We start from the raw sequence: 21,490 nt of genomic DNA, 5'->3' as shown, positions 1-21,490 counted from the left end.
AGGAATAGGGAGTTCAAGGCTTCATTCAATTTTTTAAAAGGAAATGGCAAGAACCAAATGTATACCTTGGATATTCCTAGTTTTTGTTTCAGATTCAAGTAACTCATCTGTAAAATGAGAGTGGGGTAGAATAGATAATGTTTAAGATCTATTACTGCTCTCACATTTTATTAATCTGTGACTCCAAAGGGAAAATTTCAAAAGACAATCTCAAAGCCCTTCTTGATTCACAGACCAGAACCCCATGCAGCTGGAATCAAATCAATCATAAAACATACAATAAATTTGCACTTTGCACCCTCTATGCTTCTTGGTTTTGTTGGGCCACAAAAGAAGAATGAAAAATAGTCTCAAGGAGATTATACACTACTTATGGATAGAAGATGAATATAACAAAACAACCTAATTCTGAAATATAAGTTTTAGATAGAAAGATTTAGCTAGATAGATTTTTAAATAGAAAGGGTTGAAATAGAGGCAATTTCTTAGGGAAAGTGAGGCTTGTTGTGGGTTTTGAGGAAGGAATTAGAATAAGCAGAGGGGTATAAGGTACTGAAGCATGGTTATAATATAAACAAAAAAAAGGCATGGTAGGAAGAAATGTGAGGAGAGTGAGATTGACCACACTGGAACAGAATAGATTGATGAATCTTTGTTGTTTTTATTGGGTATAAATATTCTTGAGAATATGAATAATGACCCAGAAAATTTGATAGATTAGATAAATGATATATTTTGCAAATATCTGGTTATACAAAAATGATGCCTTCTAGGAGCTTACATTTTAATGTGAAAGACAACACATAATGGGATGCTGGAAAGTGGGGCCAGGAGAAGGGTGTCCTAGAGAGGGAAAAACAGCTGTAGGAGAGGAGGATAAGAAACCAGGAAAGTGAGTCTAGCTATGAATGAGGCAAAGTATGACTGAAGCTCTCCCTGAAATACTGGTTGAGGCAAGGGAATCAGTAGTCTAGATTATGGGCAGAAGATTCTTCAAAGCGGGAAGGAAGTTACTAAGGAAAAAGTGAAGAAGTCCCCAGAGTGAGCCTCTCTACACTTTACAGGCTCCACCTTTACTGTAAACCTTTCAAGTGTTAATAGCTAGCTTCTTTCATTACTCTGGCCATTGAACCCACCCATTCCCCCCCCCACCCAACACTATCAAGGTTGAGGCTATGAAACCTAGGACAGGATAACTCACCTTTAGAACCTGACCAAGACTTGGTCTTAGTCCTCCTGCCTCTCACAGGGTATGGGGAGGAGGGTGAGCCTTTTGATGATAGCCAAGAGGAATAGTAACCCTGGCTTGTTGGAGAAAAAGGTTAAGCAACGGTATTTCTGTGCAGACCCCTGCACTGTCACTCTTATCCAGGGAATGTTCTGTTTGCACTCCAGAGGGGTGGGGTGTTCTCTCTTATTTTTCCCAGAGCAAAGGAGGGAGGTACAAGAACTTAGAATAAGAGAATTTTGGCATTCTGTAGAACTGGGAGTTGGTCTTGGTTGAGGCCACTGGAAAGCAGGATGTTGAATTAATAAAACAACAAACCATGGTTCAATGGACAATAAGGTCCTATGATCATGTAAAACAAACATAAATGGGAGCCCACATCGTGGAGGGCCTTGAAATGTGGACAGAGAAGCTTGGACTTGATACAGAAGGGCAATAGGGAATCATTTTAGGTCCTTGAACAAGGGGGTGCCTTGATAAAAGAATTGGTATAGGTGGCAGTAAATATGAATTGTAGTGGGGCAGACTGGAATATGCCAGAATATTTAAATGTTGTTTTAAAATTGAGCTTTTGAGCCATATAGTTAAAGTATTCTGGGACTCTCAAGTGACTTTTGAAACTTTTGTCAGTATCATGAAAACATGAAAGATATGGAACAGGAACACATTACTTTGTTAATGAAAATGAAAACAAAGACAACATTTGAGAATGAAAAATAGAAACCAAATTGAATTCATTTCTATAATATTGCTATCAGAGGGTAGGTTTTGTTCACATCAACAATTAAGAATGGAGTAGAGAGGGGGAAAATGTGTCCAACATCCTCAGTGTGATTGCATTTTGTATTGCCTGGTCCTTTGGATAATTTATTTGTCTTTTAAAAGAGTTAAAGCCACTGTCTCAAAACTGAGGAAGTAAAGGAGGAAGCAAAGGAGGGTGAAGGGGTCAGGAGGAAGAATAAAATGAAAAATAAATGCCAAGAGGAAAAATGGTAGCTGTAACTATTTAAAGAATTCTTTTCCCATGTAATTTACTTGAGCTTTTCTTTGCTGGTATTTTGATAGGCACAGGAAACTGAAATAAGATTCAATAATGTTTTCACTGGAAAGAGAAATTGAGAAAAATATGTGGAATGGAAAAAGAATTCCAAAAAAAAGTCTCAGGAACAGAAAAAGAGAAACTAATAATATGGCATTTACACAATCCTACTTTGAGTATAATGGAAAAACCCTTCATTGCCTTGCTGCCAGTGAATATCAATTAAAAGACAAATTGGTCCTCCAGGGACACTGATAAAACAGTGAGAAAAGATCCTTTAATCCTTTTAACAATGGGCATTTGTTCATATAGGCTTGGAAGACACATATAAGTGTAGTCTATAACTCTTCTTTTGCAGTCCATTCTATTTCAGAAAAAAAAAAATTTCTTAGATAAAGGCTTCTACTGGTGTTGGTATATTCATCTTTTTTGTTTTGTGTTGTTTGCAAATAACCTTTTATATTAGTAACAGCAATACTTTGAAACATCTGGAAAATGTTAAAGGTGAGCCAATTTGTACACATATTAAATTCTACATTATAAAAACAATGGAAGCTTCTTTAATTTATTGATCCAAATAGACTGCCTGAATTATATGTCTAGTATAGGGGAAATCATTTCTTGATTTGTATGGATAGCAACAACCGTTATAACAACTATTACTATTACTGCTACTACTAGTACTACTACTACTATTACTACTACTACTACTACTACTACTACTACTACTACTACTACTACTACCACTACTACTACTACTTTTTCTGCTTTTACATCTACTATTATTACTTCAAGCATTTATATAGCTCTTTAAAACTTGCAAAATATTATACATGTTTTATCGTAGTTTGATCCCCATGACTCTTTGAGGTAGATGTATTATTATCCTCATAGTACAGATAGCAAAACTGAGAAAGATTAAACCACTTGGCCAGAGTCATAATGGTAGCTAACATGTGACGCAAGATTTGAACTCTAGTTTTCCTGTCTACAAATCTAGAACTCCATCTGCAATGCCACCCCATTGTTTCTAATTCAAAGAGGTCTGTGAGTGAGCAGTTCAATTACAAACATTTTAGTAAATAGACTCTTTTAATGGTTTTTTTAAAGGTTTTTTTTTTTTTTTTTTTTTTTTTTTAGTTTTTGCAAGGCAATGGGGTTAAGTGGCTTGCCCAAGGCCACACAGCTAGGTAATTATTAAGTGGCTGAGTCCAGATTTGAACTCAGGCAATCTAGACTCCAGGTTTGTGTTCTTTCCACTGTTCCACCTAGCCACCCCCTTTTAATGGTTTTGATGGAGATACAGGAACAAGTATACTTGATGTGAGAGGCAGTGTAAAAAAAAAAACCAACAAAATATTGCCTGGTTTTAAAGTCTGAAGATGTGAGTTGGAATGCTGACTTCCTTACTCACTGTCCATAAGTTAGTCATTTCATCTTCCTCTCTGTGGGTCTCACATTCATTTTTAAACATTACTTCATCATAAAATATACTGCAGCATACTATTAAAATGGGAAAAGACTAGATACAAGACTACTAATAAACTTTGGCAGAAGGAATTTCTTCATTGTGAGTGTTAGTATGATATCAGGGATGGGACCTGAACTCAAGGTCTTCTTGGCTTCCAGGGCAGCTCTCTATTACTACACCATACTGCCTTTATAATTGCTATTTGCCTATCTTAAACCTTTGATTTCATTGTTATTGGACACTCCCCATGAAAGCATATCTTCAACTGTCTGGCAATTTATAGAGATTTAATTTTATTATAGAGATCTCTTTCCAGCCAAAATCTTGTAAACCAATTACAGATCCTAAAGTTGATATTTGGTCATCTGTTTTGATCTCCAATCCATACTTCTTCAGACCTAATAGCAAGTTATAGATGATAGATTTTATTCTTTCTTATCTTTTCCTTTTAGGTGGTTATAGTAGTAAAGACTTAAATAACCAAAGGAAAATAATAGGAAGAAGGAACTAAAGTTAAGAGTTTGAAGAATTCATAAATTTTAAATATCGGCTCCTGAATAACTGAGAGCTGAATGCATTAAATTTTACAACACTTATTTGATAGCTTTCTAAAGCCTTTCTTTCAAGATAGAACTTCTACTTTCTATGCTTTAAAAAAAATAGTTGAATTAGGCAGGATATGATGCCAGATGCTTTAAAAAATTTGAAAGTAAAGAACATTTACTCATAAAAGAGTAGATGTATAGTGTGGCTAAATATTCATTTTCAAACTTTACTTCATCATAAAATATCCTATCACATACTATTAAAATGGGGAAAGATGAGAGACCAAACTATCAATAATGCAATGTCGAAGGAATTTTCTTCATTGAGTGTTAGTATAATATCAGGGTTAGAATTTGAGCTCATCTTTTGAAACAGCTCTTTGTTTACTATACCATACTGTCTTTATAATAGCTATTTATCTATTTTAGACCTACAACTGGCCATCGGTATTGGACACTCCTAGTAGGTGCATATCTCTAGCTGTCTTGCATTTGTAGTTTCAGAATTCCCTGGGATCACTGAGAGATTAAATGTTTTCCCAGCGTCACAAAGCTAGGATGTGTTAGAGATGGGACTGAAACCTAGTTCTTTCTAAGAGTTAGTTCGATCTTCCTAAACTTTGCTGTATTATCTTAGGCTCCATGAATAAAAGTATAATATTTATAATGGGTCAATTTATAGTTCCTGTACTCTGTCACAGAATATGAGAATTCTCACCTCAAGAGCCATAACAAGAGGACCATCAGTTTACATAAATTTATTTAGAGTTGCATTGGGAAAACTAGCAAAAGGAAAGACAGTCACTGCCCTCAAGTAGCTTACATTCTAACAGGGGAAGGCAATATGTAAAAAGAAGTTAAAAATATGGAGCTGGTACCTTATAAGGGAAATGAAGAAATGAGTAGGCTGGGTGCCCACACTGTAAGTGAAGGTCTTGAGAAGTCATTCAACCAGAGGTGGAAGCAAAGGGGACTTTGGAGGATTAAATTACTGACCTGACAGGATCTCCCAGGATGAAAAGTTTTCTAGGGAAGGAGAAATGAAGGTAGTTGAGCTTTGTAGTTTATTGACCACAAGTCTCAATTCTGGTCCAGAATATTACCTGTTTTCCTCTCTATGACTCTTCTGTTTCTATATCATATTAGAACTATATTCAGGTCTTTATCATTGAGAAGAGGCAGAAATAACACAAAATAACATAAATATTATTTCTATTTTTAATTCCGAATATGGCTAGAAATTCCATCTCATTCATTTGATGTCCAATTCATCTTTGTTATTTGAGTTCTGGGGTTTATCCTGAGCAGTAACCTGGTTATTGCAGATAATTTATAAATCTGATAATTAATTATTTGAAATATTCCAGAGCTGCAGGGTGGTAGAAATTGAGGAGGTTGATTTGTGCAGGATAACTATTGGAACTTATTAGTAAAGAAAAAGTGTGCAGGATGAATTAGTCATGACAGCACAGGAAGAGAAAGTGATCAAGGAACCCAGATTGATAATTCTAATGGAGAAGTTCTTAAATTTTTTGTTTTATGGATCCCTTTTCTGATGAAGTCTATGGTTCTTATCTCAGAATAATATTTTGAAATATATAAAATAAAATACTCAGGATTATGAATAGAATTAGTTATATTGAAAAAGGTTTATTTTCCCCATTCATATTCAATAATTCCAGAAGACCCTGAAGTCTATACATTAATTCCTTAGTAGTATATGGGTTCTAGTTATGACCCCCTGTTTTACAGGATAAATAAATCAATCAAAAATAATGAATTATTTACTATATACTTATTAATATTACTAAGCACACTAGGTGACAGGTACTATGTAAGACAATGAAAGAAGAGAAAAATAAATGTCTCTGTTCTTGGGGAATTTATAATCTAGAGTATTCCAATGTATCTGTAACATACTCTGGGACATAGAAAATGAAGATGAACAACAGTGGACCTAGTTTTCTAGGTGAGAAATGAAAAAATGACTACTTGGATGCCCATTGTAAATGAAGGTCTTGGAAGGGATTATATATATGTATATATATTTACATATATGTATCATATTTATATATGATATCTATTTCTATGTATATATTATTTATTTCTACTATATATACATATATATGTATAAATATATATATTATTCATTTATCTTCTCTGTCACTCAGCTATCACCCTAGTTTTAACCTTCATTATCTCTTATCTAAACTCTTCTAAGAGCCTTCTAACTGATCTCTCCTCACACTCTTGTGACTCTAATCTTCCCTCCAATCCACTAAATTGGCAAAGTAATTTTTTCTAAAGTACAATTCTAAATACGTCACACCACCACTCATTTAGTTCTTGTATATCCCTATCACTTTTAGGATTAAATATAATATCTTATTTCCTTCCATATACTTTGTTGTCAGTTATGTCCAAATCTTCATGACATCATTTGGAATTTTCTAGGCAAAGATTCTGGAGTGGCTTGCTATTTCTTTCTCCAGCTCATTTTTACAGATGAGAAAACTGAGGTAAATAGGGTAAAGTGATTTGCCCAGGGTCACATAGCTGGCAAGTATCTGAAGTCAGGTTTCAATTTATGTCCCTGACTTCAGATCTGGCATTCTATTCATTGCTCCACCTCAATTCTCCCCACTGCCCCCACCTCCCACCTCCCACCTCCCACCTCCCACCTACACCTCATTCCAGCTATATTGGCTTATTTACAATTCCTTCAACAAAACTCTCCATATCTTAGGTGCTCTCTCATAAATCTTCAAAACTAAGGATTCTAACTAAATTTTTGAGAGACAGAACCCACAGAGGGACCCAGTGAGGCAGTTCTCCTACTCAAGGTAACCTGGAAAAGAGCAGAAAGGCTCTGCTCCCCTGGTTGGAGGGGTGGCCTGCCAGAGTAAAAGAACTTCAGCCTCTTGGAGGCAGCCCCAGGGCAGCAGCAGGGGAGTTTCCTGGCCTGTGTCCTGGGGAGCACCAGGCACAACCTGGGGGAACAGCAGGGGGACCTCTGCCAGAGGGAGCATGTGGAGCCCAGCCCTCAGGGCACACAGCTAGCAATGTGGTCTTTCAGCAGCCCAGACCCAGGAAACATAAGCAGGTGGAGCCTATAAGCAGGAGCCCCCAGGGCATGAGCACATTGAACCTAGGGAGGGGAGTGCAGAGAGACCAAGGAGCTCTACCCCTGGAACAGGAGGCTGGGGTGCTGACCACATTCAGATCCTGATCACAGTCTAGGCACCCCCACAGAACAGCAGGGGCCCCTGCCACCTCAGCCCCATGGCAGAGGGGGGCGCATATGGTCTTTCACAGACCAGTGTGGGGAAAAAGAGCAAGCAGAGAAACAAGAGGAAAACCATTGAGAAATATTTTGCCTGTGAGCCCAAGAAGTATCAAAACACTCAGTCTGAAGATGAGGAAGCACAAGTTCCTGCATCTAAAGACTCCAAGAAAAGCAGAAATTGGGCTCAGGCCATGACAGAGCTCAAAAAAGACTTTGAAAATCAAATGAGGGAGTTAGAAGAAAAACTGGGAAAAGAAATGAGAGAGATGCAGGAAAAACATGAAAATGAAGTCAGCAGCTTAGGCTAGGAAATCCAAAAAATGCTAAAGAAAAATAGCATGCTAAAAACCAGTTTAGGTCAAATGGATAAAACAGTTCAAAAAGTTATTGAGAAGAATGCTTTAAAAAGCAGAATGGGCCAGATGGAAAAAGAGATAAGAAAGCTCTCTGAGGAAAACAAATCCTTCAGACGAATAGAACTCAGGGAGATTGATGAATTTACTAAAAATCAGAACTCAATACTTCAAAACCAAAAGAATGAAAAATTAGAAGCAAATGTGACACATCTCATTGAAAAAAATTGCTGATATGGAAAACACATTTAGGAAAGATAATTTAAAAATTATTAGAATACCTGAAAGTCATGATCAGGAAAAGAGCCTTGACATCATCTTCAATTACTACAGGAAAATTGCCCTGGTATCATAGAAGCAGAGGGAAAAATAGAAATTGAGAGAATCCACTGATCCCCCCAAGAAAGAGATCCCATAAAACAACCTCTAGGAATATTATAGCCAAGTTCCAGAACTCCCAAGTCAAAGAGAAAATATTACAAGCAGCCAGAAGGACACAATTCAAATATCGTGGAGCTGCAGTCAGGATCACACAGGACTTAGCAGCAACTACATTAAAAGCTCTTAGGGCTTGGAATATAATATACCGAAGGCAAAAGAGCTTAGAATGCAACCGAGAATCAACTACCCTGCAAAACTGAATGTCCTCTTCCAGGGAAGAAGATGGACTTTCAATGAACCAGGGGAATTTCAAATGTTCCTGTTGGAATGGCCAGAGCTGAACAGAAGGTTTGGCCTTCAAATACAGGACTCAGGTAAAGCTTAGAGATTGGAGGAGAAGGGGAAAATATGAGGGACTTAATGAGGATGAACTGCATATATTCCTGTATAGAAAAATGACACTGATAATACTCATATGAACCTTCTCAATTAACAGAGCAGGTAGAAAGAGCTTTTATAGATGAAGCAGAGGAGAAAGCTGAATTTGAAGATAAAATATGGTGTAAAAATGGAGTCAATAGAACAAAGGGAAATGTAATGGGAGAAAGCAAAAAAGGAGAGGGGGAATAGGCCACGATACTTCATATAATAAGATTTTTCTTTATTACAATGAGCTATTGCAATGATATGGAAAGGGGGGAAGGCAAGGGAGAATGAGGGAATCTTCGCTCACATCAGAGGTGGCTAGGAGAGGAAACAGCATATATACTCAATGGGGTATAGGCATCTGGAGTAAGAAGGAGAGGGGGAGGGCAAGGGGAAGGGGTGGGGATGTGAATGAAGGAGGAGAGGATGGACCACGGTGGGAGAGTGGTCAGATATAACACATTTTCTTTTTTACTTCTTGCAAGGGGCTGGGATTGGATGGCCTGTCTGGGACCATAGGGCCAGGTGGATGCTGGGCCTAAGGGGTGGTAGGAGGGCTCGGGGCCTCTTGGCCCCAGGGCCAGGGATCTGTCTGCTGGACCACTCAGCTACCCTACAACAGAGTCAGAGTGAAAGGAGAGAGAAAATATAGCACCTGGTAGTGGAGAAATACGAAAGGAGGGAGTTGCGATCAGCAACGGAAACTGTGGAAAAATATGGAAGTAACTTTTGTGATGGAGTTATCATAAAGAATGTGATCCACCCACGACAAAGTTGGTGGGGTTGGAACACAGACTGAAGCACATTTTTTATTATTATTATTTTGGGGGGGTGCAGGGAAAATGGGGTTGGGTGGACTGCCTGGGGCCACACAGCAAGGTGATCATTGGGTGTCTGAGGCCGCATTCGGACCTGGGTGCTCCTGGATCAAGGGCCAGTGCTCTGTCTGCCACCCAGCCGCCCCTACTGTTATTACTATTTTATTTTATTTTAGGTCTTTTTTTTTTTTTTTTTTTTTTGGTTTGTGCAGGGCAGTGGGGTTGGGGTGGCTTGCATGTCACACAGCTGGGTGATTGTTGGGTGTACAGGGCCGGATATGGGCTTGGGTGCTCCTGGCTCCAGGGCTGGTGCTCCATTCACTGTGCCACCTGGCCATACCTACAATTATTACTATTATTTTTTTATTTTAATTTAAATTTTTATTCTCTCCCCTTTACTTTATCGCTCAAGTGAGTCTATATTTTTTTTTGGGGGGGAGGAGGTATTTTGTTTACTCTTAAACAAGAATATTTTATTAATATATAAAAATATTGTTTGTACAAAATGATAATAAATAAATATTAAATAAAATTTAAAAATAATAAAAATAAAATGTTTGGGAATTGAAAAAATAAATAAAAAAAGAACTTTAAAAAAAAGACAACTGAAATCTCACTCTTCCCAGTTTTCCCTACCCCCTTGCTACTTTCCCATTTTAGATCACCATCATCTACTCTGTGTGTTCTCTTTATATCCTGTCTCCTTCATTGGAATGTACATTCTGTACAATAGGGATTGTTTATTTTTCACTTTCTTTGTATCTTCAATGCTTAGCAATTACCTGATATTGATTAATAAGTTATTTAAATAGATTAATAAATTAAAGGTAAATAACAAATACTTATTAACTTAGTAAGTTATATACATATATAAGTAATATAGAACAAAAACAAAATAAATACACATAGTTGAGGAAAGTGTGGGGAGCTAGGTGCTTCAGTGGATAGAGTGGTAGACCTGGAGTCAGAAAGACTCATCTTCTGAGTTCAAATTCAGTTTCAGATGTTAGCTGTGTGACCCTGAATAAGTCACTTAACCCTGCTTGCCTCAGTTTCCTCATCTGTAAAATGACCTGGTTAAACAAATGGCAGACCAGTATCTTTGCCAAGAGACATCATAAAGAGTTGAACACAACTAAGGATAACAAGTTGAGAGAGAGGTAGGCACGAGCAGTCTGGAGTTTAGGAAAACCTTTATGTTGACGATTTCTAAAGAATATCAAAGGATCCTATGAGGTGCAGAACAGGAAGTTCTAGACCCTAGAAAGTAATCAAGGAAGGTGCTGTGTTAAAAATATAGAGGTCAGCAAGAAATCCAATTTGGCAAGGCTTAGGGTGCAGGAAGAGGAGTAATGTTTAATTGGTCTGGAGAAGTTGGTTGGAGTCTAGTTGTGAGGGCTTTAAAAGAATTTATAGTTTATAAGAGACAATAGGGACACATTGGATTTTATTTAGTTGTAAATGCTATACTCATACCTGTTCTTAAAGGAAATCACTTTGACTGAGGTGTAGGTGATGAATTGGAATAGAGAGGGATTTGAGGAAGATATTAATTAGGGGGTAATTGCCTCTGTAGGAAAAAGAAGTAGAGACCTCACAACAGTTGATGGATGGAGTTCAGGGGGAGGGGAGAAGGCCAAAGAAATTTTGGTGTTCATTGGTTGCAGATCCTGCTGAGATATATGAACAAATTTTTTAATTATGATGGATCCTAATAAACCAACAGCCAAGAATAAGGTAGGATACATGACTTAGAAGAACCAAGAAGTGTTTGAAGTTAGTAGCTAGGTCAGATATAGATTAAAGGCTGCTATCTAAGCCCTATTAATGAACTGGGAGCTGGGTTGGACCTTCAAGGAAACAAACTGTCATAATCAAGCAGAAATAGAATTTGCAAACAGATTTTGGGTTGGGAATAGCACAGGGATCCCAGACTTGGAGGAGGAGATCATGAAAGCCTACCCTCCACAAATCTGGTCATATAGTCTCCAGAGAGGAGAGGGACCCATATACCCATTTGGGTCAGGAGGAAAGGAATGTAGATTCACTAGAAGGAGAGTGCCTCTTAAAATCTAACTAGTGGTGCAGTGGATAGAGCACTCGCCTTGGATTCAGGAGGATGGGAGCTCAAATCTGGCCTTAGACACTTGTCACTTATTAGGTGTGTGACCTTGGGCAAGTCACTTAACTCTGACTGCCCCACATCTAGGATAATCTCTGGTCATCCTGATTCATATCTGACCACTGGGCCCAGATAGCTCCAGGGGGGAAAGTGAGGCTGATGACTTAGCAGAGCATCCCCTAACTCAAATCCAATTCACCTGCTTGTCATTGTATCAACTCACTAATGTCATGGTCCTCTTCAGAAATGAAGGAAAACATCATTATTATTATTCTAACTAGATTGGGAGTTTGTTTCAGACAGACAGAGAGAAAGGACAAGTCTATGCAAGAAGAGAAAGGGAATTTGAAGTCGTGATAATTGGAGGAGTGAAGAGACTAAAGATTTAGTTGGCTACTTTCTAAATAGGGCAGGAAATCTTAACCCAGGGAGAAAGATTTTAGATGGTCAGATTGGGAACTCAGAAGAAAATGGCATCACTTCCCCAAGTTCATGGCCAAGAAAGATGGGAAGCATTATAATTCTTTGCAAGCAAGAAGCATAGGAGAATTGGTGGTGGCATATTAAGTCTTCTACTTACTACAGGGTCAGCTGTCCCTTACTTTTTTTTTCAGGGTCAAAGAAACAGGTTCTGGAAGGGCTGAGCTACATAATAATCTGGCCAAACTGAATTTATTAGCTAGAAATCAAGCTTTGACATGAGTGGATTGGACTGACTCAGAGAAGGAAACCAAGAAAAAAGAGGTACCAGTCAGGCAAGAGAGGGAGCATTGAAGATGAATGCCCAATTTCTGGCACATTTTGCATGTAGGATCAGGATTAACTGATGAAAACTTTTAAATTGGAAATTTTCCCTTTCTTCGTTATTTTAATCCCTTGTATGTTTCCTTATAGTGCTTAGTAATAAGACCTTTAAAAAAAATCTGTAGAAGGATTGAGTTGTTTCCAGGGAACAGAACAAGGAAAAAAGGAAAAGTGATACACCCTTTCCAAAAAAGTTATCCTGGTTAGCTAAACTTAGTATGAAGAGGAAAAAAGAGAGGTCATCATTCCTTGCTAGTGGAAAAAAGTAGGGTTTTGGAGCACAGTACGGCCCTGGTACCACATTTGTGAAACAATGATTATGAGACATGTTTATATAAACAAATATGTATACATATATATTACATACATAGAGACAGGGATAGAGAAATAGAATCTAGCGTAGTGAAAGAGCTAATTAAACACCAAAATAAATATTTATAGCCAAGTACAATGCAGAATGTACATTGAACATACATATTTTTCCTCTTTTTTTTTTTTTGAGAGAGAGTATGACTAGAAAGACTTGATAGGCAGGGAGAAAGTTTGTAATTCAAACTGTCTGGGGACCTATTCCCTCTCCAAGGGAACAGCATCATGAGCTACAGAGTATCAGTCCTAAGAAATCTGTTCATCTTTAGAATGAAGACCTTTTTTGTTGGTTTTTCAGTCATAGTAAAAAGAGAAGTAGTAAGAACTCCAGGGCATGATACCATCATATCTTAGGGAACTTCCCTTGAGTAGTCAAATCCTATTCTACTTCCCAAAGGCTACTATTCCTCAAAAGAAGATTATTTTTTGACCAATTTTATTTTCAACTTACTGACACTTCTCTATAGCATTGTAGCTGAATTTTCCACTTTCCTCATATTAATGATTAATTTGTATCTATGCTATCATTGTAGCATAATCTTTTGAATCTCAAATGTTTGACAGTCTCTTTGCTCCAGGAATATGAAAAAAAGAGGCAATTCTATATAGACTAGTGGTCTTGTCTTCCCCTTTAGAATGGAAGTTCCTTTGGGACAGGGAATATTTTTACCTTTTTTGTACTGCCCACAATTACTAACCTGGGATATAGTAAGAATTTATTAATGTTTGTTAATTGATGGATTGAATTCTTAGTAGCATATGGCATATGTTAAAGGTTTTAAGTTTTTTCTTTCTTTTTCTTTTTTAACTTTAAAGCACTGTACAAGTGTAGAGAATTATTATTGCATTACAACTGAGTTACAGAATCAGAATCTCCTAGTGGGGTGTGAATTGGTTTCATCTCTTTTCTATATATAAATGTCCTCTCCAACATCCCCAGCTAATGGTTAAATGATAATGACAATATCTAGCATTTACATAATATTTTTGTGAGACAGTGTTATTTCATTTAATCTTCACAAAAATCTTCTGAGGGACGTGCCATTTAATTATCTTTATTTTACAAATGAGAAAACTGAGGTTGAGAAGCTAAGTGCCTCAGTTGTTTGTTATTGTTGTTTTTGGTCATTCAGTCACATCAGACTCTTTTGTGATCTTGTAGACCATAGCACATCAAATACCACCCATGGAGTTCCCTTAACCAAGACATTGGAGTGGTTATTTCCTTCTCCAATGGATTAAGGCAAGCAGAGGTATGCCTTTGGGTAAGTGAATTGCCCAAGACTACACAGCTGTTAAAAATGTATGCAAAGTTGGAATCCAGGCCTTCCTAACTTCAGGTCCAACCCTCTTTCCACTACACTACCTTCTAACTTCTACTTGTATAGCTTTGTGCCTAGAAACTCATTACAGTGAGATGGTCCATTCTACTTTCTGACAATTCTTAATTTCTGGAACTTTTTAACTCATTGGACAGAAATTTACTGAGCTATAGAAATTCACATAGAAACTAAGAGGTATCTAGTATTTAGAGGAATTCAGTGACAACAAATTTTGTTAAAAACCAGTATTTCATAGTGGAATCATTCCTATTTTATATTTTAAAAATGATTTTCATTTATTGGATATTTTTATAAAGTAGTGATCATTTTATTAAGTTATCTTTACCTTATCTTCTTTAAGCTAAATTTCACAGTTCCTTTACCCTTCCTTAGAATATCTGCTTTTTATTCTCTGGATGTCTGTTGCTTATTCTATACCCTTTTCTATTTCTGCGGATACTTTTAAAAGTCTGATGATCTGGTGCAGGTAGGTGGTGCAGTGGATGGAGCACCAGACTTGGAGTCAGAAGGACCTGAGTTCAAATCTGAGTTCAGACACTTAATAATTATCTAGCTATGTGATCTTGGGCACATCACTTTAACCCCATTGCCTTGCAGAAAAAGTAAAAAAAAAGTTTGATGTTCCAAACCTGGAGATACTAATGCAACAAGAATCTGACAAATGTTTATCTCAGCAGGGTTACCTCCTGACCCTTTTGGCCCTTCTTGTTTGGATGGGTCTCTGCATCATAAATACAGAATCAGAGGATCTGAAACTGGAAAGGGATCACTTTCTCCAAACCACTCAGTCCACGAGTGAGGAAACTTAGGCTCAGGAAGTTTCAAGTTTGACTATCTATTTGGAGCTGGAGATTTATCATATCCAATTTTATTTAAATATATATGAAATATAATTGAGTGTCAAAAGATAAACTTAAACAAACCAAAACAAGTGAAAATGTTGAAGAACAATTGCATTCAAATCATAAGGGACCACTTTAAAACTCAAAACAAAACAAGGAAAAAACATTTCAAAACAAATCAAAATTCTTATTCGTTTTGCAATATGAATTCTATCCCTACATTTGACCTGAAGTGGAAACTACCAATGGGAAATCTTCATTTCTGCTAATAAAGATAAAAAAATATTGAACAACATGGTTATTTTAGAAGTAATTCACATATTTTTTGGTAGGTGTTTTAAGAGGCAGGCTGCTGTTCATATTTGTTCAATAAAATCATGGTAAGTTCCTCACTTTTTTTCCTACTTTACTTTCACTTGAAGAGGGAAAGGAGGAGGATGCTCCTGCATGATTTCTGAGACCTAAAGGACCATTCTCTATATAGCTTAAGCACTAGTATTGCTCTGTCATCAAATTGTTCATAAGATCCTGGTCATGATGTCCTAGGATCTTTGTAGTTCAGTCATTTCAGTTGTGTTTGATTCGTTGTGACTATTTGGGATTTTCTTGGCAAAGATACTGGAGTGACTTGTCATTTCCTTCTCCAGATCATTTTACAGATGAGGAAACTGAGACAAATAGGGTAAAGTGATTTGCTCAGGGTCACACAGGTGGTAAGTGTCTGAGGTTGGATTTGAACGAAGGTCTCCTTGACTAGTTCCAGGGAACTAGTAGCTCAGATTCCTATGATCATAATTTTAGAGATGGAAAGGACCTTAGAGACAATGTAGTCCTACCCTATCATTTGAAAGATGAGGAAAGTGTGGCCACAAAAGGTTAAACCCAAGAATATTTTAGTGACAAAGGAAGGATGTGAACCCAAATCCTTGGATTCTAAATCTAAGGCACTTTTCCACCAAACTGTATAAAATTACAAAATACAAATTCATTGCCAAAATACTCAGTCATCTGAGAACACCAACCTTTGTTGACCCTAGATCTCATTATTATTTGTTCTGGTGTCATACTTAATTGTTTATTACTGAGAATTATCTTTTAAAGAGAAATAAAAAGATACTGAGAGAGATTTAAAAATAAAGTTTCATAAGCTATTGACCTGGGTATGTCAAACTGGGAAATATCTTACCTGGAGAAGTTGAGAAAATGAACATGACGAGTGAATAAATAGGGCTGTTCTGCAGTACTTATATTTTTAATCAATTCCATCTGAAACAAGAAAAAGAAAAGTGGTATTAAATAGAATTAAATTAACCAAGCCAAAGGATGTTATTTGCTTGGCATACTTTTTATGCACACTCTTACCTCTTGGACCAAGTCAGCAGATTTATATTTTGAAAAACATTAGCAAATTTGAAATCTGTTTGCTACAGTATTAATACATTATCCTAAGAGTTTATGATCCCATGTCTAATTCAGTCAACTACTACCATGCAAACAATGTGGCAGATTAGTTGATTGGAATAAGCTAATAAACATGTTGTATTGAAATGTAAGTGAAGATAGAACCTTGATCTCCCGGTTAAACCTAAATCTAGACAAGATGTTATTTCTGATTTTATTCTTCTATAAAGATAAGTTATTGAGATTTGCAAGAATATTTGAAGGTAGTTGTCTGTGGATTTTTAAAACATGCAAATAAAACGATGTGATTCTTTGTGATTTTTCTCCTTGGGCTCTAACCATTTATAGGAAAAATATTTTATGAAGTGGATTCAAAACTCCCAAACCTCTTGAGGTTAACCAGGTCATGTCTTATCTGGTCTGCTCTAAATTATAAATCATGCTAGTTTATTGGGTGGCCATTGAGTTATTTAAACTTTATTCTTCATAACTGCAAATAACAAAATGGAAAGGTATTTCATGAGAGTGTAAATCTCTGACATTTACAGTCTTCTGGAACATGTGAGGGTCCAAAAAGCGTTAAATGAAATCTGTAAAAAATTCCAGGCATTCTTTTTTATTCTCTGACTTCCTGATTTCTGCTCTTCGTGTATTTTCAAATTGACCTCATGAAAAATATACAAACTAGATTTTTTTTAAAAAACAAAAAGAAAATTGTCACCGTGACATTTGACATTCAGTGTTTAATAATACCATACAAGTTGGGATACCATGAATTCATAAAGAAATGATAAAATATGCATAAAATGTGAAGAAGTTATAACATCTAAGTTTTCCTTATCATTACATCTATTTTAAACAGTAGATATTTGTTGCATATACTCTTAATTGACATGTGCCCTTATATATTTGTTTGGATAAATACTGTTTGTTTGCCTAAATATTTGTAACAGGGGGCCCACCAGGATCTCCTTGGCTCACTGGCTTCTTAGGAAGGAACAAGAACATGCAGCAAATAGGAGGATCTGGGAAATAGATGTTAAACCCTCTCAATCCTGCTGGCTAAAATCATGAAGATTAGTTCCTGACTAATCCCTTGTCACAAATATAAATTAAACTGAATGTCATCATCAAATATTTATGATGTGCCTCTCAACTTGAAGGTGACTGAAGGCAGTCTAATTTTCTTTTTGTAGAAAAGGTATGAAATCACAGGGAAAAGGCCTAAACTATTGTGTGCCTTATTCTTTATACTCTCTATATTCTTCACTTATTTTTTATGCTCTTAAAGCTTTGGTTTTACCCTTTGTTTTTCTTGGGTATTGATACAATCCTAAAAAAAAGGGATAATTTGAGGTATGATTTGTTTGGGAATTTAGGTGCAAATGTTTCATTACATGGGGTGGGCAACTCCAGGTCCCTAATGGTAACTGTTCTGTAACTTAGAGTTTTAGGTAGTTGTTACTAAATATTGAAAATAGATATATCTCTAATGCTTATATTTACTGTATTATAACATAGGAATTGGGGGTTATTTTATATTTAGATAAGTAACCTTTGACATAGTCATATACATATATATATATATATATATATATATATATATATATATATATATATCTATATACATATATACACATATCTCCAGGTCTTCCTGATTCCCTTCAGTATGCCACACTGATTCTTAGAAATGAGTCATATATGATTTATCTTTAAGATTTTAAATATAGAAAATAGCTGTTTTTTCAAGGGATATATGTGTGGTTCTTTAATAGATTCTAAATTATTCTTATCCACATGTTTGTAATCTATACATTAGTCAAATGTTAGAAAGGTTTCCACTAGTAAATAAAAACAAATATATAAGGATACATGCCAATTAGATTATTTGCAACAAATATCTATTGCTTAAATGTGACAGATCAGAAGAGTCGGGATAAAGTTGCTACAGGTATGCAGGAGAATGAAGTGGAAAAAAACCTCAGAAGAAAAATGGTTTCTCTGATAGTTTTCAACATCATTTACTATTTTCTCCAAACAAATGTCACAGTACAAAGCCTTTTGGAAGAACAGTGGTGGTTGGCTTTGTAGAATAGTGTCATAATGTTCATAAAGCTGTCTTCTTCCAAAGAGAAATGGATTCAAGTTGGCAATGTACAGTTCTCTCCAGCTAAATCTCTAAACTGAGTACAAAGGAGAGATCTATTTCTAATGCCGATTTTTATTGCAGCATTTCAGAAGGATAAAGGAGTTTTAGGCATCATATATTTTGATTCTGACACATCAAATGCATTTTAGTATTGCACCATTAAATAATATCTTTATGGTGTTGATTGAATTGAAAATGTCTATAAACAGGGTTTAGTGCATTGTATTCTGAATATCTTTTAATTTCCCTTCAGTCTCTTTGTGCCAGGCTGTCCCCCATCTTCTTACAATTTCTCTGAGCCCCAAATGCCACTCCCCTAAGTTGCTTCTCTTATTCTCCTCCTCCTTGGTTCCAGATACTTGTATACTGACTTATTCTTACTGAAGGCAACCGCAGCAATGATTACATGTCCCACAGAAACTACTACTGGTCCCACTCTGTGCCTTCATATATTAATCACAGTCCTCTCTCTCCTTCCCTGAGACTTATCATATAGTCATTTAATTAAAGTAGTTTTTGGTATTTTAGCATAAAAAGTGAACCATGCTTGGAAAATGCTAATCATAGACAGAATGAAAAGATTTTGAATTTTTAGCCTTTATATAGGATTTGAACTCCATCTTCTTGAATTCCAAGCCTTGCCCTCTTATCTCAAAGCACTTCACTTATAATTAAAAGACCAAAATTCAAATTCTAGTTCTGCCACTTACCAAGTCTTATGCTGTTGGGGGGATTTGGTTTCTTCTCCTCTGAAATGAGGAGAGTAATACCTACACTATTCAGATCAAATTAGATAATATGTATAAAGTAATTTGTCAGTTAGAAAATGATTTTATAAATCATTACCATAAATATGAAATTAGGTTGTCACATTCCACTAGCTAGGTAAAAATTAAAGTAGAGAGATGAAGTAATTAATCACATAATTGAAGATTTTCTCTGAAAATAATCCCCAAAGCTCTTTTCCCTGAAATATGCTAATAATTAAGTCCATGGTAGTCACTTGAAACTGGGATTTCCTAAATAACAGCCTTAATTCTTTTTATAATTTTGTAGAAGGAACTTTCTAAAGAGGAAATTCCCTTAATCAGTGCAGGTTTGGCTTCTTCTCTGTATCTCTAGTTTTACAGCTATAGTAAATTACAAAGGTGAGATTTGAACCCCAGTCTTTTTGGCTCTGAGGATACCTCTCTATCAATCATACCATAATACATCTCATTCTCTTTATAATGAAGATTTTAAAAAGGTGTTATAGTTAAAATAGAGAAAGAAATAAGTAGAAGAAAAGAAAAAAAATTCTTGGTGAGAAACCTCATTAAGAGAACAAGACATTTCAAATAAAATTTTGAGTCTTCTGGTTGCTCATGAAAGACAGGATGATGCAATTTAGCTAAAGGAAGATGTCAAAGAACAGAACATCTGAAATTCATCAGGAGAATGGGAAATGATAGCAAATAGGGTTTTACAATGGAAAGAAAAAATTACATTAATGTGAATTCTCATCATGTGTTTCATACCTTTACTCTCAGTCTCATGAGTCAGTAGCTGTATTAGTCCAATAGTCATTTGGAAAGTTCTGTATGCTCCCCCCATTCCCTAGGGAGGACTATTTTGGGATTACTCCTGGCAATAATGACAATTGTCCTCCTCTAGGCTGAATTCTTGTTCCACAAGCAGGCAACTTGGTACTCTGTAATTCTGTGAAAGAGCTTAGATAAAAGGAAGGGTACATATTTTTTTTTTAAAGGACATTAAAGATGTGTAGAGGACAACTTCTAAGAGAGTTCAGAGTTGATCCTTCAACTTCATTAAATTAAAAGAAAGGGTAGAGGCAGGTCAGAAAACTGAGATTTGGACTTTACCACTTGCTAGTTATGAGTCAGATCCTAAATTAATTCTCCTAACTCTCATTTATGAAATTATGTTGAAAAAAAGAAAATTAACATTATAAAAGTAAGATAAAAATATGATGAAATGTTTTATAAAATTAAAAATATTATTTATCTATGAGAATTCCATCCCCATTCAATATAGGCAGAACTCACAATCCAAGTTTACATTTATTTGCACAGTAGCAGCAAAAAAGTCAACCTGTAGTTAGCAAGAATGTACCACTAGGTGGCGCAGTGAATTGGGTAAAGCCTCAATGCAGAGGCTTTTCAGATTGAAATAAACTTTGAGTCAAGAGAATCACTTTTACAGAGATGATCAGAAGAAATAAAAGTTTTATTCTTTCATGACATTAATTTTTTAATATTTCCTTGTATTCATCCTACCCATAGTATCAAAAAAAAATCAGAATTGGAAGATACCTCACAACCATCTACTTCAGGACACACATGAATAGCCATCTCCTCTACAACATCTTTACTCTGAGACCCTCTAGTGAAGTAGAACACAATCCCTCCAAAAACATCCCATTCTACTTTGCAAAATTCCTAAGTATAGAATGAGAGAGCCTAAATCTGCCAGAAGTCTACACAGTCATGGGCAAATCATCTTCCTCTTTGGATTACGTTTATTCATCTCCAAAAGGAGGGTGTTGGAATAGATTGTCACCATGTTCCTTCCTAGGTCTAAAATGTTTTAGGTTTCAAGCTAAAATTTGCCTCTCCACTCATTGCTATTAGCTCCTTCTTCCTACCAGTAAACAGTTATTTTTGAGGTTTTTTCAACACAACAGTTTATACTGATTTATTCATACCCTCTTGCCCATTTATTTGTGATCAAGGAAATGAACAACTAACTAATGCTTATAGCCATAGAAAAAGGAAAAAAATGCCTCTTTGAGCTGTCATGAGGAAAGTGCCTTGTAAACCTTAAAGCATATATGAATTTGAGTTATTATGAATATCATTAATAGTAATAAAATGAACTGGCTCATAAGAATGGAATCTGGCACTTCATTAGCAT

At 36.0% G+C, this 21,490-nt stretch overlaps 1 protein-coding gene across 1 annotated transcript in view; it reads right to left on the bottom strand.

Moving 5' to 3' along the window:
• UST (uronyl 2-sulfotransferase) overlaps positions 1-21,490 on the bottom strand; it is a 168,542-nt gene that overhangs the window by 124,009 nt on the left and 23,043 nt on the right. Inside the window, exon 3 of the mRNA XM_074190054.1 lies at positions 16,214-16,293. Coding sequence (XP_074046155.1) covers positions 16,214-16,293 — 80 coding nt within the window. The remainder of the gene's footprint in view (positions 1-16,213; positions 16,294-21,490) is intronic.

This window comes from Macrotis lagotis, chromosome 5 (assembly GCF_037893015.1).
Source record: "Macrotis lagotis isolate mMagLag1 chromosome 5, bilby.v1.9.chrom.fasta, whole genome shotgun sequence".
Classification (NCBI taxonomy): Eukaryota; Metazoa; Chordata; class Mammalia; order Peramelemorphia; family Peramelidae; genus Macrotis; species Macrotis lagotis.
The sequence above is the reverse complement of the archived record's forward strand: the minus strand, read 5'-3'. Positions and strand labels throughout refer to the sequence as shown.